Raw genomic sequence first — 18,181 nt, forward strand, 5'->3', positions numbered from 1 at the left:
TATATATATATATATATATATATATATATATATATATATATATATATATATATATATAACCGGGCGTAGTGGCGTGCGCCTGTAATCCGGCTACTCGGAGGCTAGGGTTGGAGGATCGCTTGAGGACGGGAGCTCTGTGCTGGGCCGCGCTATGAGAGGGTGTAGGGCAGCCCGGAATCATGGCGAAACCCAATCCTTATCCCTGTGTCGCAAGAGGTGACAAGGGTTGCGTCAGGAAGGGCATCCGGCGTAAAACCTGTGCCAAATCAGTATGAGGATCATAACGGATGATCCGCTGTGGCGACCCCTAACGGGAGCAGCCGAAAGACGAATAACAACAACATGCATACATATATATATATATATATATATATATATATATATATATATATATATATATATATATATATATATATATATATATATATATATATATATATATATACATTTACATACAGTCAGATATTACATGGCAGACTCGGTGTTGTGACGGCTCGAGTGTCCAGCCTAAATCTGGTAGAACCGTGGTTCGTACCCCGACTGTCATACCAAAGATTTAAATAATGGTCTGTGCCGCTTCCTTGCTTGAGACTCAGCATTTGAAGGATATATCTATGTGGACATGGAGCATGTACGAACAACGCGAGGACGCAATTTCGAACCACCCAGCATAACTCTTGCCAATAAACTTCTTTGGCAGCAGCAGCAAGGGTCGTAAGCAAGGGTTGTACATTTTTTGCGGCGATCTCGTCGGGAGAAAAAAAAAAAGGCAATAAAATTCTTTGGGATGTGTGTGTGTGTGTGTGTGTGTGTGTGTGTGTGTGTGTGTGTGTGTGTGTGTGTGTGTGTGTGTGTGTGTGTGTGTGTGTGTGTGTGTGTGTGTGTGTGTGTGTGTGTGTGTGTGTGTGTGTGTGTGTGTTATCATGCACACTGATAAGTTTTTGTTTCCTCACATGAGACTACCATACTATATCTTACCAATCATCCTTCTTTGTTTTGGTCTGTTTGCTGCAATGTGAAACATGAACTACTTTGGGAGAAATATTCACGAATAGTTTTGCTGAATTAAAATAACCTGGGCCAACTTCATAAAGCAGTTTCAGAACTGGATCTGTTTATGTTAAAGGAAATGGGCAACAGACCTCCTTGTTTGCATCACAGCTTTCCAACTGCAGCGCCCTTCAAGATGGCACCTATGTGGGTTACCAGCTGATTCTGTTAAATTTGTTTTACTCTTGAATGTTTAGTCTCCACTGGCATTATTTGATATAACTTTGGGGCAGCCTTTTGAATCACAATGCATCACAATGCATGCCAATCAATATTCCACTCCATACGATCAGACTACAAAAACGCAGCTGGAACCAATGGATAACGGGACTCCTGTCCCAGGTAAACACTCGCACCCACATCTCCCTGGTGGGACTTGGACTGCTAATGACTAGGGAGAGGCCTCCGGCATGAAAGGTGTCCTTGGCTTTCAGGACAACGTACGGCAAAGATCAACACTGTGCTCCGAACATTCAAACGAATCTGTGCTTTTGATTTATGCCAATATAGTCCTTTGATATCGTCTGGTTTGTATATTTCCTTTTCTTTTATTTGTAATCACTCGACAGCTACTTCAAAATTAAATAGACTCATGGCAGAGTTGAGACAATTTGATGCAGGCCCATTGCAGGCAGTGAGTGCACAAGGTACAAGGAGATATTTGGACCAACCAAGGAACAGTGCACACAGAACCTAGGGATGTGTATGTGTGTGTGTGTATATATATATATATATATATATATATATATATATATATATATATATATATATATATATATATATATATATATATATATATATATATATATATATATATATATATATATATATATATATATATATATAAAAACACATGTATATGACAGCTATTGGCTAACATCCTTATTCACCAATTGTTACAACAGGCCACTTGCCCCAAAAATCAGATGAATATATCCCCATGCCTCTGTGATGCAATTTTAAAATGAAGGCATGAGTCAATGATGTCATTATTAGTTTCTTTGTATACAATGGCACACAATGTCCACCTCGGACACCTGCAATCAAAGGGCGGACTAAGCAAGGGTCGTACATTTTTCGCAGTGACTTCGTCGAGAGAGGAAAAAAAAAGGCAATTTGAAGTTTTGAGGGGCATTTGGGAATCTTTCAGCCTTCATTTGAGGCCAAAGGCACATGCAGGACAAGCAGGTGATGATCAGGTTATATGGGAGTAGGGAACGTGCTCTCCATCCTATGCCGGATACACGTGCTGCTGGAGCAGCTCCCTTTTCAGTATACTTTGTGGGCATCAGTTTGACAGTTCACCGCATGTTAAGAGTTTTTATTTAAGTTATTTAGAGTAAAGCAATTCTCTCAAATGTCAGTTGGACAAATACACACATATATGGTTGAAGTGCTCCCCCATCCTCCCCCCAACAAGGACAACCAGGGACAGGGTTATTGCAGAACTAAAACAAAGCGAGCTGGAAAGACACCGTGCGAGATGCTGTTTAAATAAATACAAAACCTTGAGAGTTATAAATGGAGATCAACACGACACACGGCGATGATAAACAATGAGACATTTCTTTACAGACACACGTCACACGGACCCATACATCTGCACTCGATGCAGCGAATGAAAGGTCTATTGGAGCGCACGAGCATCATAAACTCGCAACGACAGCAAGTGCGCACCATTTCCAAAACGCCGACATTCTTTACGGTCCACAAATTATGATTTGTGATAATCCACATGCTTTAAGCTCGACGATATAGACATCAAATGGATGCAATTTCCAGGGGAGCATTCCTCAAGCTCTCCGTATGGGAAGTTCCATCGCAGGTCATTGTCACACTCATTTGATGTTCATGTTGACCTGACTTTTTTGGGGGGGTGGCATCCTTCACAGTGCGTACATAGCCTAAATGAGAAGTCCAGTGGCTTGGGAAGCTTGTACGTAGAGAAGATGCAGGCCTGGGAATAAGTGGTGGTGAGATGTTTGGTCGGCTTTCAATCACCTTTCTGTGTGCCTCCAAAGTCCCATCACAAGCAAGGAGGAACTTCCACTCAGCGTTGAATCCCGCAATCCCCTCCTCCTTCACCCACAGCCACTCTCATCACGGCTAACCCACGGGATAGTAAGGATTGTTGCTGTGATAGTTGTAATCTGGGCAAACCTTCTGCACGAGGCGGTAGTCATGGCTGTAGAATGCTATGTGGATGCAAATGACCGTGAGCGGTTTTGTACAAAGCCATGACACGTGGCTCTGAGTTTGCTCCTGGAGGCACGACCGCCCAGGCTTCCCGGCACAAGGAGCGCTCTTCTTGGCTCGGTCCACCTTCTCGTACTCCACACGGCAATTGAACGTCTTTGAGGCTTTAGCTTCAGCGGCTACGGCCTGTAGAGGTGCAAATTCTAGCGGCTTGGATGGAGGAACTAAACCCACAGACACGTTGCCCTGGCCCGTTGCGTTGTGTCGGAAGTACACGCTGAATGTCCCGTTACCGTGGTCTACGATCTTGCCCGTGATCAACAGATTCAAATGCAGCGTCTTGATGTTTGAGTAAAAATCTCCCCAACCGAACATCTTCTTAAATTTTCCTGACTTCACCATTGGCCGGCGCTTGAGGCGAGGTCTGGAATGCTTGTTAAGGAAGTGTCCCATCTTTCCATGAGAGTGTTGGACCAATTGCTCAGGCTGCAGGGTTTGCTTCGTTTCCGTGAGGGTCATACTGCTTTCCAGTGCCCGCGGTGGCTCCATCTCTTTGGCAGCAATGCTACGGGCAGAGGTTAGCTGGGAAGGGAAGCTGTGATTAGCTGGGAATTCTCACATATGTACACTGTATGTTCTCGACACAAGGTTGCATAACAAACAGACTTTGAGATGTTTGTACAGTTTTATCAGGAAGGGTACTACAGGAAGACGATACACAGTGGAGGGCAGCCAAACGCATTTCAGAATTGTGGGGTGGGGGCAAGAACCCCCATCCTCCAAAAAAAAACACAAGTAATCCTCATGCTTATCTATTGAACCAAATGACATCAGTTGTTTTACATGGAAAGGGTACTTTTTCTGAATGTAAAGGGTGCCTCCCCCTCCTGAAATAATGTTCGCTTTTCACCTTGAAAATGTCACCCATTCTTTGTTGATGTTTTTTAGAAATCGATTGTACACTACCTTGGCACCTTGCATACTACCTTGACCACTATACCACCTCGTATAAAAAGAGCCTCTTTCTGCTCGAGCTACTTTGAGAAAGTTGTATTCATATTTTGACTCGCTCTCTTTCTTTCTTCCGTAGCCCACCCCAACTCCACTCTCCCTCTTTCTTTGGAGGGGGCAAAAAATGCAGTGCCCCCACAATTTTTGGGGGGACCACTTGCCCCCTGTCCCCCACTTCCAACACCCTTACACAGTAGAACCTGAGCAAGGAAGTTATGGAAGGTAGGGGGTGTGGCTTCATTCTACCCCTCCCATTTGGTGTCATGTGAATTCTGAACTGTTTCTCACCTCTCTGACTCCAGTGCCCTTCATTCACAACATTCGTAAAAGATCACAGTGCTCCATTATACCTTCAGGAAAAGTAAATATTTTATGACACAGCAGTTTGCAATATTCTACCTAGCTTTAAAGAAGGATATGTTCTAGAAGGGAGCCATGAAAGTCGCCCAAGTAAGTGAGATGCAGGTGTCGTCACCTTTGCTGTTTACCATGGAAACAGTATCCACATCATTTTACCAACGGACCAATCTATATTATACGATAGGACATTATTTTAATTTGGGTGTCGGCTGGAATGGCGGTGATATTGTGCCCTCATTTAAACACAGATCCATTTGTAGAAAAGCTGTGAATAACAACGTCGAAAAAAAAAAATACATTTCCGACCTAATCTATCTTGCGTGCTCTGGGATTGCCAAAAAAAATTAACAAAAACCCCCAATGTGTTCTGAGATTGAGCCCGGTTCTGGTGGAAAGGGGGGGGTGGGTGGGGAGGGGGCGGCACGCTGCGCCAAAAATGAAACAATCGCTCAGATCGCAACGCAGTTGTGGCTCGAAGCGCACGCTGTCTCCGAGTTTCGTCTTGTATGAAGTCCTGGCACGTGATGTAGTTCAACAGCAGTGGGATTGTGCAGGATAAAAACGAGCTGGTCTGTAGCCTATCAGTGTGAAAATAGCAAACTCTGTTTGTATTCGTGGTAAAGTGGACTAAAACCACCAGTGAGTTCTGAACTAGTTCAGGGTCAGTTTGCAGTGCCTTCATTCATCACGGGGATGGGGATGGGCCAGGCAACTGCCTGGGGGGGGGGTGGCTATTCAGAGTCCCCTGGAACTGGATTACCGGCGGAAAGTGGACACAGCAAACGCACTGCCCCGGTGCATGCTCCCATACCTGACCTGACCTGACCTGACGATTCATCAGAATTGCACACCAGTTAGCAGATTCTAATGGAATATTGAAATCACTCCTTGACACACCTGGATAACCTGGTTTGGGAAGCTCAAACTATAGTTCTAGCCAGCCTGAACTAGTTCAGAATGTCCATGTAGACACAATGGAGTTCTCAGGTTCAATCTGATGAGCAACCTTCGTGCATTGCATTCACAATCACACGAGATACCTGCGACCAAAGAAGTCTGGGAGGAGTTTTTGGACCTGATGTGGACCCCACCAGACATGTGTGTAGAGTATCGTCCTGATAGTTACACATACTCACGGACATAAAACGAACAGCGAACAATGGACGATGACAAGCTGGAAAACCTCCATAGCACAATGAAGAATTATTATGTTGAAATGAGGTCGTGGGAGTAGGTTCATCCTGATTAAGATGATAGACTATACCTCGTGGAAAAATCGCGGAGGCATTGCTACCTCTGTCACGTGACGCGTGTGACCATTGTTTTTGTTTTTAACACACCACCCTGTGTGTGCACGGAGACTAATCAATGTACCTACCAGGGTCAAACTGTCAGATTAGTGTTCTGCATGCACCAACCACCCTACCACGGCCTCACTGACCTTCATGAAAACTTCGAAATCAACTTTTTTTTTTTTTAAGTGTGCCCCTCTTGGCTTCCTCCATCCTGTGATCCCATTGCGTGAATGCTATATACATACTGTACTTAATTGGATGAAAGCTGAGCTCACATGACATGTTCACCAACACTGCATTGCAACAAAATAAATGGAGTTAGACAGGAGCAAACCATTTGACCCCCAAATCATTGCCGTGCCTTATTTACATTCTATTAATTTTTAGTCTATTAATGAAATTATATTCTATATACTGGATCTCACGGGATGGTGCGGACGGAGCCGGCAAATTTACCCCACTATAAACTCTCATCCTGGTTGCATCGTTATTGCAGACATCGTTTATAAGCGGGGTGTCCCATCTGAAGCTAGCTAGCTACCTTGTGCAGCCTGTTGCTGCTGGTTGCATCATTTTCTGGGGGCACAGCTGTGTCGCTTATGCAGTGCCCTCTATTACCAGTACACTGCTACTCATTTTGCCAACCTCGGAAGGATGACAGGCTGAGTGAACCCCATGTGGTGTTAATTCAGCGGTGCAGGGGCTCAAACTCAGGACCCTAAGATCTTAAGCCAGTCACCTTAAACGTTAAGCCAACACCATGCACCCCATCTGCAACTTCAGAATTAGTTGGTGGACGGTCAAGATGTCACAGAGCCATTCATGAAGGGTAGGTGAGTTTATCGCCGACATAACACCCTGAACTGAACAAATTCTTAATTCCCGTCTAAACTGCAGGTACCAAGTTCTCTGGTATTCTTTGACACACCAGGTTTCACTGCTTACCACCTTAGAGTGTGGTTGCTGCGCATGCTGCTGCGCCCAAATATCTGCACTTCATGTGAACGACTATGAAAAGCAACTGACATACTTTCATCAAAATTTTTAACCATTGACTTAACCCGGCACTGGCAAACATCCGTTTTTTCCCCGACGAGAAGCAAAATGCAAAGGAGACAGCCGGCTTTACATCCCCATTGATCCGAAAGACGGTGCTCTGACATATACTGTTGCCCGTGCCCGCACCGTACCAGGTTGGCATTTTAATTTTTGGCCTTATTCAACTGCATAATATAACAAATTTGACAGCTCAGGAGAACACCCCCACCAATGAGCTATACTTTTTTGTGTTTGTTGCAATCACTCCGTTTTTATCATTAAAATACAAAAATCATTAATGTCACTGTCATCAGTGCAATTGATTTCATTTCGTGGCAGGAACATCCTTATATGTAAAAAGGGTATTTATGCATATATATATATATATATATATATATATATATATATATATATATATATATATATATATATATATATATATATATATATATATATATATATATATATATATATATATATATATATATATATAGTAGAATCTGTTGATAACGTTTATAATTCCCATTTGTCGAATTATGTTGTTTATTCTTGTTACAGTTTGTGCGCATTAATATTTCACGCGGAGTTCAACTTTGGGGAAAAAATTGTTTCCTAATCGTGAAAGATGTTTGCCAGTGATGTGGGAATAAGATAATATATATGAGCACAGTTGCCAGTGAATTATTGGGAAGAATACAGCATTGCATTTCATTCAAACATCGTCGGAGTTCTTTCGTGCGACTACCACCGCTTACTGTGCACGAGGAGCGCTCCACGCGTCACACGTACCTCTAAAAGCAGAGCCAGCAGGGCAAACAGTAGAAGCGGAGGTGGAGACGCTGGGGGGGTCTGCGCCTTTGTCCTCATGTCGCCCGCTCTTGGTTCTCGGGCCGTGCGTTGCGCACATGAAGAGCGCAGTAGGACGTGAGCGAGCGAGACAACTGACTGTAGGGTCGGGGCGTGGAAGGACAGCCTTAGCAGTCGGGATGAGGTGGTGGGGGTCAGATGAATGGAGGAACCGAAGAGTTGGGGTTGAAATGTCGCTGTTTCTGGGTTGAGAACTCCTCTCCAGTGTTCAAATCGCAATGTGCTTGTGGGGTCGCATGAGTGTTCTTATGGCATGTCGGTGCCTTACCTGTGAAATTTCTCCACGCTCTGCACCGGGATTGTTTGGGTGATGGAGGCGGAGTCCTGGGCGGTGTCCGGGGAGGCAAGGCAGCTTTTAATACCATTTATGAACGTCAGGAGGACCTCCAAGAGGCGTGGAACTGTCGGATAGATGGAGATGTGTGGCTGCAGATTTAGCGAACGAGGTGAGCTGGTGGACGGGCCCATGCAAGGTTCATTCGATACTCAACAACGGGTTTCTCGAGTCTAATTGTCCAATTATGCATGAGCGTGGAAAGTCTCAAAGGCATCCGTCTTAAATGACGTCCGTACATGAGATATACTCTACTTCTCCATTTCCCTGCATTGCAAGTACGTTGTTGGGCCTTAAATGATAAGATACTTAATGCTTAACGTGTCCTGTTTTAATGTAAAAATAATTGCTGCGTTGAATCTCTTGCTATAACTCGATATAAAATTGAGTCAATTACTATAAGTACTTGTTACATTATTTATGTAAATCATTTCCAAAAACAACACTGAGGTTAAAGTTCAATTGACTTCATCAGACTGGTGTGAAGGCACCGACACCGAATCTGCTGCTGCGATACAACTTAATTTACAAGCCTTTGATCGAATGAAAGCTCTTACAGCAGAGGCTTTGATTTGGTTCCTCATGAGAGTAAATCTAATCTTCAATGAGAAATCTGAAAGGCTTACAGATGTTATAAACACATGTCAATTTCCTTATTGGAGATATTCCCTTAAACAATCCAGAAACCCATACCATGCACAAGCTGTTTTCAAGCACTAGATCCTATTGAGTTGATTTTTACAATTGGTTGTGTAATTACGACTTTGGTTGCTCTTTTGTCAATGTTTAAACAAGGATCATTGGCGTGTGTGTGTGTGTGTGTGTGTGTGTGTGTGTGTGTGTGTGTGTGTGTGTGTGTGTGTGTGTGTGTGTGTGTGTGTGTGTGTGTGTGTGTGTGTGTGTGTGTGTGTGTGTGTGCACGTGTTATAAATCAATCCCATTTATATATAATTTTATAAATTGGGATAAATTCCCATGTCGGGCTGGTGTGAAAAAAAATCCTGACTCGAGCCGGGACCTCATCACAAACGTGGCGACAAGCCCACTAAAGCCATTGAGTCTCCAGGAAAGTTTCAGGAGTTTCTCACACTAACACTGCAAGCTGAAATGATGAACATCTTACGTGCCTGCCAGACAGACCCCAAATTTGTGTATACGTGTCTTCGAGATCAATCATATTTTATCTATACAGGGTGTCCAAAATGTCTTGTCACCCCTGTGAAAAAGTTCCGTTGTTGTTGTGTATATGCTTATTACATGCTATCACATAATTACATTACATTGTATTGAGCCGGTTACATTGCATGGATCTTTAATAATTTATTCTATGCAACTTTATTAAAGGTAGATGTAAAGTCATGCAAGTATGTAATCTATACAGTGGCCTGCAAAAGTATTCACCCCCCTCCAAAGTTTAGTTATCATATTTTGATGCTGCCTGAGCATATTTCATGATGATTTCCACTCAAAGTTTATATAAAGTCTTCACAAACTACTCAAAAGTGATAAAGCTAAAAATGCAGATAAAATGTGAATAATTTAGATTAAAATTGGAAATCAGATGATTCCCCGTTGATAAGTATTCAAACCTTTTGCCTAATTAACCCTAAATCACTTCAGGAACCAATTATTTGTTTGAAATGTTACAAAATAAGTGTAATAGGTTTCACCTGTATGTAATCAGAGGTTTAACTTAAAAACTTAAGCTCCACCACCTATCTAAGGAGTGTTAAGGTGCAACTCACTTGGTCAACCGACAACACAAACATGAAGACCAAGGAGCTTTCCAAACAAGTCAGATATAAAGTGGTGGAGAAGCACCGTTCAGGAGAGGGTTACAGGAAGATTTCAAACTCACTCATTATCCCTTTGAGTACGGTGAAATCCATCATGAAGAAGTAGAAGACGTATCATACCACGCAGACTATACCCAGATCAGGTCGCAAATACAAACTCAGCAGCTTGGCAAACAGGAGACTAGTTCAGGATGTCACTGTGAATCCAACAATGACTGAAAGATCGGCAAGGCTCTATGTCTGAGATGGGGGTCAATGTTCTTCAATCAACAATATCCTGTTCCCTTCGCGAAGCTGGCTTCTATGGACAGGTGGAAAGAAAGAAGCCATTCCTGAAAAAGACAAATTTACAAGCTTGTATGGACTTTGTGAAAAAGCATCTTGATGATACTGCAGCCATGTGGAGAGAAGCTTTGTGATCACATGACATAAAAATTGAAATTTTTTCTTTTAAATTCAAAGCGTTACGTCTGACATAAGCCTTACACTGCACATCACCCAGTCAACACCAATCCTTACTGTCAAGCATGACGGTGGCAGCATCAGCAGGGGCTGGCAAGCTTGTCAAGATAGAAGGAACAATGGAAGGTGCAAAGTACAGGAGAATCCTTGATGAAAACCTGCTTGAGTGAGCCATGAATCTGAAACCGTTTCGGAGATTCACATTTCATCAGGACAATGATCCGAAGTACAAAGTTAAAGCCACACTGGAGTGGCTGAAGAAGAAGAAAATAAATGTTCTTCAGTGGTCCAGTCAAAGTCCTGACTTGAACCCAAATGAACATTTATGGTGAGACTTAAAGATTGCAGCCCATTGATGCTTCCCATCAAACTTGGCAGAACTCGAGCAATTTTCACGTGAAAAATGGACAAATATTTCATCATCTCACTGAGCAAAGCAGGTCGAGACCGACCCAAAAAAGACTCGCAGCAGTCATTACTATAAAAGGAGTGCTTAAGTATTGATTCCTGTAAACCATCAACAAATATGTCAACTTCTACCTATGATCTGATTCATTGGTGCAATACCCCACTGCCATTCCCTTTAATTTTGCCAAGCTTGATCTGGCCCTCAGCCCATCCTTAAAACTACAAACTTTGCTCTTTAATTACGAGCATGGTGGTGTCAAGGTCTGTGGCTGTTACAAGAGTACATAAATGTGAGGTTCATGTTGAAGCACAGACTGATACAGAATGGCTGTTTGTAAGATTTAATTTGACACTGTATACATTGTCGAGGCTCGTATGAGAGCTTAAGTGATGATAAGAGAAGGAAAGTGTGGTCTTTGTCTGATCTACGAGCCTTTTGAACAAGGTCAGGTAAAATACCATTATCTCATGGGTCCTGATGTGTATGTACAAGACTCCTTTGCCTTTAGCAGCCAGAGATTTAAATGGATCCTAACTCCTCCATAATGAATGGACTTCCTTCGAACAGCAAGCCAGAAATGAGGTTTTTTACAATTTTCTTAAGAATTTGTTTTCAGCAAAAATTGTGTATCGGCTTTGTAAAGACACTTAAAAAAACAAAAAACAAAGAAGGTGTTTGGCAACTGTCTTCCTCTGTCGATGACCCGTTGCAGAGAACCTCGATTGAATGACCGAGCATTTGTTCCACCTGAGATACAGGCTCGAGTGAGCTGGCATTAATGGTATGCCCTTCCAGGCTCGGTGAGCGGCCGAGACCTTGGCCTGTGGTGGTGCAGCGAGTTGGCCGTACACCATTCGGTTGTACGAGTTGCCAGAAAGGTTTTCGGAGACGCTGCTGAGGTTTGTGAATGGAAACCGAATGCAATGAGCTGAAATAAAATGCAATGAGATCTAATGAAAGATGGATCCAGCCACCCAGTGAGTATGCACTAGACATTAATATTATTATTACTATCAGTATCTTCACAGGCATACCCCATCAGCATTCAGTGTGTGTGTGTCTGTGTGTGTGTCTGTGTGTGTGTGTCTGTGTGTGTGTCTGTGTGTGTGTCTCTGTGTGTGTCTGTGTGTGTGTCAGTGTGTGTGTCAGTGTTAAATATTGTCCATCATCCTTTATATTTAAATCTAACCATGCGATTTCATCTGGTTAAATTTATTATTCCAGTTATTCCAACAAAACAATAAATAATATCGACGAGGCTGTTATTTTAACAAGACCTTTCATTGTCATCAACATGTCCACACCACAATCATATCCATGAGGAGCTCCACCATCATGTACATCTCACAGTCGTTGTAGCTGTAGAACGTTACCCAGCTATGTGTGTCCTTCATGCTTCACACATTCTCCACACACATTTTTTTTTATAGTGAAGTTGCTTTTTGATTTTGTAAACTAAAATACATCAGTTCTTTTGATGTACCATACTCTTTACAGAATGGACTGTCAGGCTGGCTGCAAAAGGTATACACACTCACTTCTGAGCTGTCTAGTCTGGGTTAGAATCCCGACCCAGCTATAAACCGTCGTCTCAGTGTTTCACATGCAGGGTAAATCATCAATGTGCGTGCCGTCCCGTCCCTCGGATGGACGTTAAACTGGGCGTCCCGTCTGTCAGCATAGTTGGTCGATGTTAAAGATTCCACCGAGTCCTTCACAAAGAGTACGCGAGTTATCGCCGACACCATGAACAAATTCCAAATTCCTGCCCTAACTATAGTCGAGCATTAGGCCTGGCGAACCGGTTCGTGAAAGACTTGGGCCAACCCCACAGGAATGTGGGAATAATTGTGGGAGAAGGAGAAGGAGAAGGAGAAGGAGAAGGAGAAGGAGAAGGAGAAGGAGAAGGAGAAGGAGAAGGAGAATTTCTTTACAGAGCATTTGTGCTGCCGAATCAGTTTCTTGGCAACGGTTACAATGGGTGGTTTGCCATTGCCTTCTCATTACTGTTTGTCCATGTTCTATCCTTTTAAATACTGAGTGTCAAGGAAGGAAGCAGCATTTACCATTTTTAAATTATTTGGTATGACTCAAGTTCAAATCGTCAGCCTCTCAGACTTAAGAGTGGATGGCTCCAACCATTATGCCCACTGAGTCTGGTCAAAATATTTTCCTAATCTGTGAATCACATTTTGCTTCATCTCATTTTGCTTGGTCTGTGCACCGTCCCTCCGAACTTACGGGATGACTTTCTTCTGTGCTTTCAATAACCATTCATTTCATTTGAAACACAATGTCTGTCTTCATATATAAGAATTGAGGATCATGAGAAGTCCAATCTGCAGAGAAAGCCAACAAACGACCATTAACTCTTTCCATTGTGTAATTCACTTGCATCCCACACCCCACTTTATAAACCACCATAACGACTCCCACTATGCTCGTTCCCATAAGGGGCACTGCTCTCTCCCCACATACATTGTAACCTGCTCACCATTCAAAACTAGCTGAGCTGTTGAGGAGAGAAACAGGTTCCACGGCTTACTGAACAGCTTGTTAACCATACAATTCCAGCACGTGATTGATGTCATCATTTTCATTTTGCTTTATCTCATTTTGCCAGCCTGCGCTATTTTGTACATAGTGTCGAGGTTCATGCAAGAACTAGAACACAGAACCAACGAGAACAACACTCGGTCGAGCATACATCTCCACCAAGTTGAACAGATTAAGTTTTGTATCCCACCGAGAGGCCGGATCAGCATCCGGACCTGAACCAAAATCGAATCGGCTTGTTGTTATCACCTACCCAGCTCATCCACCAAGTTTTGTCATAACTCGTCCACACCGTTTTGAGATATCATGCTGGATGTTGTATTTACCCACATCTCTCAATGGTGAAAATTCACTTAAAAAATTATAGTACCGGATCAGGATTCAGATCTTCACCAAAATCGAATCAATTCTTCCTTGTCACACACCCAACCACTCCAGCAAGTTTCGGCCTAATCCGTCCATAAATTTTTGAGATATCCTGCTCACAGACAGACAAACAGAAAGAAAAGACAAGCCGGTAGGCGACATGGGTAGTCGCTATATAATTGCATACCAGTCATACAGTTTTTGACGGATCGGGCTGAAATTTTTTGACAAAGAGGGTGATTATAGTGCGCATAAAAGCGCGGAAGCTGATTTTTGATTTTCCAAAAAAAATACGGAAATATTTTTCAGATTTTTTCAAAAATTTCAGTCCCGTTGCTAGGCAAAGGTGATGTCCATACCAATGGTGCTCAAAAGCATACAACTAGATCCTGGTATGAACCTACCAGTCAAGTTTCATTAAAACCGGTTGACTCCTCTGGCCTCCAGAGCTGTCCATTACATACAAACAGACGCACATACAGACAGACGGAAAACCTGAGACTAAAGGTAGTCTCGCGACCACCCAATAGACCCAATACAGGGGTGAAAACATAACGTCTGACCACCTTCGGTGGCAGAGGCAACCAGGACTTAACAGAATGAAATAACAGTAGAAAGAGAGGGAGGACAACAATAGCAGGGTTAAGGGACAACATAGAGGAAGACTTGGAGAAATAAGGGACTTTGGGGTGGGGAGGACAACAACAATAGCAGGGTTAAGGGACACCAGAGGAAGACTTGGAGAAATAAGGGACTTTGGGAAGAATGAGAGCAAGGGGCGACACAGGTGGTGAACAAGGGGCGACACAGGCGGTGAACAAGGGGCGACACAGGCGGTGAGCAAGGGGCGACACAGGCGGTGAGCAAGGGGCGACACAGGCGGTGAGCAAGGGGCGACACAGGCGGTGAGCAAGGGGCGACACAGGCGGTGAGCAAGGGGCGACACAGGCGGTGAGCAAGGGGCGACACAGGCGGTGAGCAAGGGGCGACACAGGCGGTGAGCAAGGGGCGACACAGGCGGTGAGCAAGGGGCGACACAGGCGGTGAGCAAGGGGCGACACAGGCGGTGAGCAAGGGGCGACACAGGCGGTGAGCAAGGGGCGACACAGGCGGTGAGCAAGGGGCGACACAGGCGGTGAGCAAGGGGCGACACAGGCGGTGAGCAAGACAGATACAGATACAAACTGTCACAGATGTGGAAGGAAAGGTTGTAAACCGAGAGTCAAAACCTGAACAAAAATTGAAGCGGCTTGTTCTTGTCACCCACCCAAATCATCCACCAAGTTTTGTCATAACTCGTACACAACTTTTTTTGATATAGTGCTATATATCGTTTTTGGCCTCTCTCAATGGTGAAAAATAACTTTAAAATTTTTAAATTCTAGAATCTGGATCCAGATTTGAATGAGTAACCCAGTCAAAGTCCTGACTTGAACCCAATTGAAAATGTATGGTGAGACTTGAAGATTGCAATCCATCGACGATCCTTATCAAACTTGGCAGAGCTCGAGCAATTTTCACGTGAAGAATGGGCAAAGATTTGACCATCTTGCTGTGCAAAGCTGGTAGAGACCTACCCAAACCTACCTACCTACCCTACCTACCCAGAGACCTACCTACCGTCCAGGACTGAAGGACATGTTCCATTTCTCAGACCAGTGTCTAATCACTTCCAGAACAGCAGAGAGAGAGTGAGTGAGTGAGTGAGTGAGTGAGAGAGAGTGAGTGAGTGAGTGAGTGAGAGAGAGACACGCAGCTGCTTTCTGCTTAGCAGAGGGATGGGTGCTGTAAGACACACAGTGGAGTCATCAACAAAACGGAAAACAGGGTTTTCCAGAGCATTGGAGAGATCATTTATATAGATCGAGAACAAGATGGGGCCAAAAAAAATAATTGAGGAACTCCAGCCTCCACGAGGAGATGGGGAGGGGGGTGGGGGTTGGGGGAGAGGGTTCCATTGATGGCAACACATTGACTTTGTGAAGTCAGAAATGCAGGGATGAAGAGTGCCAATGATGTCGCAGGCAGATAGTTTGGAAAGCAAAGCAGGATGCCAGACTGACAAATGCCTGACATATGCCCAGTAATTCGGTTCCAACCTCTTTTTTGAGATTGCGGACCTCCAACCATTGCTGAGAGAGGAGCCATAGAACCAAGGATATGTCCATTGCTGAGAAACGAGTACAGAATCATAACTGATGGTCGATCAAAGGTCAGGATGCTTAAAAACAGGAAAGACTTGACATGAGAAGAAATGATGGAGTCCATGACTTTGCTTGTCGTTGGAAGCAATCTCACTGGCCTGTAGTTGGTGGGGTCTGTTTTTGCACCATCCTTGTGGACAGGAGTGATGATTGCCAACTTCCATGCAGAAGAGAGGCAGCCAAAGGAGGACAGAACAGAGGGAAAGCAAGAATGGCAGAGCAGGATTTGAGAAAATGGGTACTGATGCGATTTAATGGGAGCTCCTAAAATTAAGGTGTGTGTGTGTGTGTGTGTGTGTGTGCATAAATCTGTCTTTTTTTTTTACCTCCGCCACCAAAGGTGAAGGAGGTTATGTTTTCACTCCTCTCTGTCTGTTTGTCTGTCTGTTTGTGTGCAGGATATCTCAAAAAGTTGTGGATGGATCCGGATGAAACTTGGTGGACAGGTTGGGTGTGTGAGCACGATGAATCGATTTGATTATGGTGAAGATCTGAATTTGATAATTATTTAATATTTCGATTGTTTCTTCACCATTGAATGATAGGGCCAAACACGATATATAGCATGATATTTCAAAAATGTATTGGGCCCGATATGTTCTCGTGGATCAGGCATTACGTGGCGAAGGTATGCGCTCCACCGAGTGCCCTTCTAGTGCGTTCTATGTTTATGTTTAATTTGCAAAGGTACTCAGCGTTGCCAGGTTATGCCAGGTCGCTCCTCCCACCCCTTCTGCTCCCTCCTCCGACCTCCCAATTTTAATTTGTTTTGCCCATGAATTAACACTGTACAGAGTGCGATACTGAACGAACACACACACACACACACACACACACACACACACACACACACACACACACACACACACACACACACACACACACACCCCGACCTGGAGCCACCTGTAGTGTAAATTCAAGGTATCACTGTATGGTGTCGAATCTATTGGTTATGTGACATCATGAGCGTTCCCTCACCGAAGGCCACGTGGACATCCTCCAGGATTCCGCACGCAGTGCACGCCACTTCTGATCACATCGACCATGTTGCCGTCAGCATGAATCAATGGATATGTGATTTATAATTTGTTCTTTCACTTCATTGTGATATTTATCAGAACTTTCGAGGATTTTTTAAATGGCACGATTTGATTCGATTCGCATTGTTTTTATTCACACAAGATGTCCACAGATTACCAAATTCAAACCGCAATAAAAATAATTAAAGACATCACATGATAGCATCTTATATCAAAGACCTACAGAGAGAGCTGCAGGTTTGAGTCCAGCGTAGTATCCCATCCTATTCAATGTCCACGAGGCAGTAAATACCATTTCATTAACGTTTATTATCGTTTGAATTTGGAATGGTAATTGGTGCCATGAGATATCGTTTATGTTGTTGTCGTTTCATATGAAGCCTGTGCCTGCTGGTTGCATCACTTTCTGGAAGCGTGGTTGTGCGGCTGATGCAGTGCCCCTGATCCCGGTAAGCTGATACTCGTTTTACCGACCTCGGAAGGATGACAGGCTGAGTCAACCCACCTGTTGTTATTTCAACGGGTAAAAAGGGGCCTCAAACTCAAGACCCGAAGATCTTAAGACAGCCACCTTAACCGTTAAGCCAACAGCAGGTTTGTATCGGTGATGAGAAGGTTGAGATGAGTCCACACTTAGACTGTAACGGTATCGGTAAGTTAACATTTTAGATGAGTTCTGAACAGCTGCAACACCACTTGGTCAAGAAACAACGATCTCGTCATCGTCATCTCGCTGTTCTGGTGTATTTTGTATCAATGAGAACCTCTCGAATGGCGTTTTTACCACGATTCGTAAAAATAAATAAATACAATTAAAACCCACTCTCGATCCCCACCAACACGTTTTTCATGTATGCTTGCCATGCGCACACACGCACACACGAATTGTGATTACACACACACACGAATTGTGATTACACACACGCACACACCAATTGTGATTACACACACGCACACACCAATTGTGATTACACACACACACACGCGCACACGAATTGTGATTACACACGCACACACACACGAATTGTGATTACACACACACACACACACACACACACACAAATTGTGATTACACACACACACAAATTGTGATTACACACACACACACACACACACACGAATTGTGATTACACACACACACGCACACACGAATTGTGATTACACACACACACGCACACACGAATTGTGATCACACGC

At 43.7% G+C, this 18,181-nt stretch overlaps 1 protein-coding gene and 1 pseudogene across 6 annotated transcripts in view; one reads left to right on the plus strand and one right to left on the minus strand.

Annotated features, from left to right (window-relative positions):
• The first annotated feature begins 58 nt into the window (after positions 1-58).
• On the plus strand, positions 59-199 carry LOC147028908 (signal recognition particle RNA; annotated as a pseudogene).
• A 2,157-nt stretch (positions 200-2,356) lies between these two features.
• LOC147028909 (neurexophilin-1-like) overlaps positions 2,357-18,181 on the minus strand; it is a 42,296-nt gene continuing 26,471 nt past the window's right edge. For 2 of the 6 annotated variants that reach the window (XM_085879755.1, XM_085879753.1), the window contains one exon: positions 2,357-3,828. In XM_085879755.1, the coding sequence (XP_085735881.1) occupies positions 3,157-3,795 (639 nt within the window). In that variant the 5' untranslated portion in view covers positions 3,796-3,828 and the 3' untranslated portion in view covers positions 2,357-3,156. The other 4 variants (XM_085879752.1, XM_085879756.1, XM_085879754.1 and 1 more) reach the window with 4 other exon arrangements.

The sequence above is a fragment of the Eptatretus burgeri genome, chromosome 4 (assembly GCF_056783735.1).
Source record: "Eptatretus burgeri isolate ZD-2024b chromosome 4, Ebu_testis_v1, whole genome shotgun sequence".
Taxonomy (NCBI): Eukaryota; Metazoa; Chordata; class Myxini; order Myxiniformes; family Myxinidae; genus Eptatretus; species Eptatretus burgeri.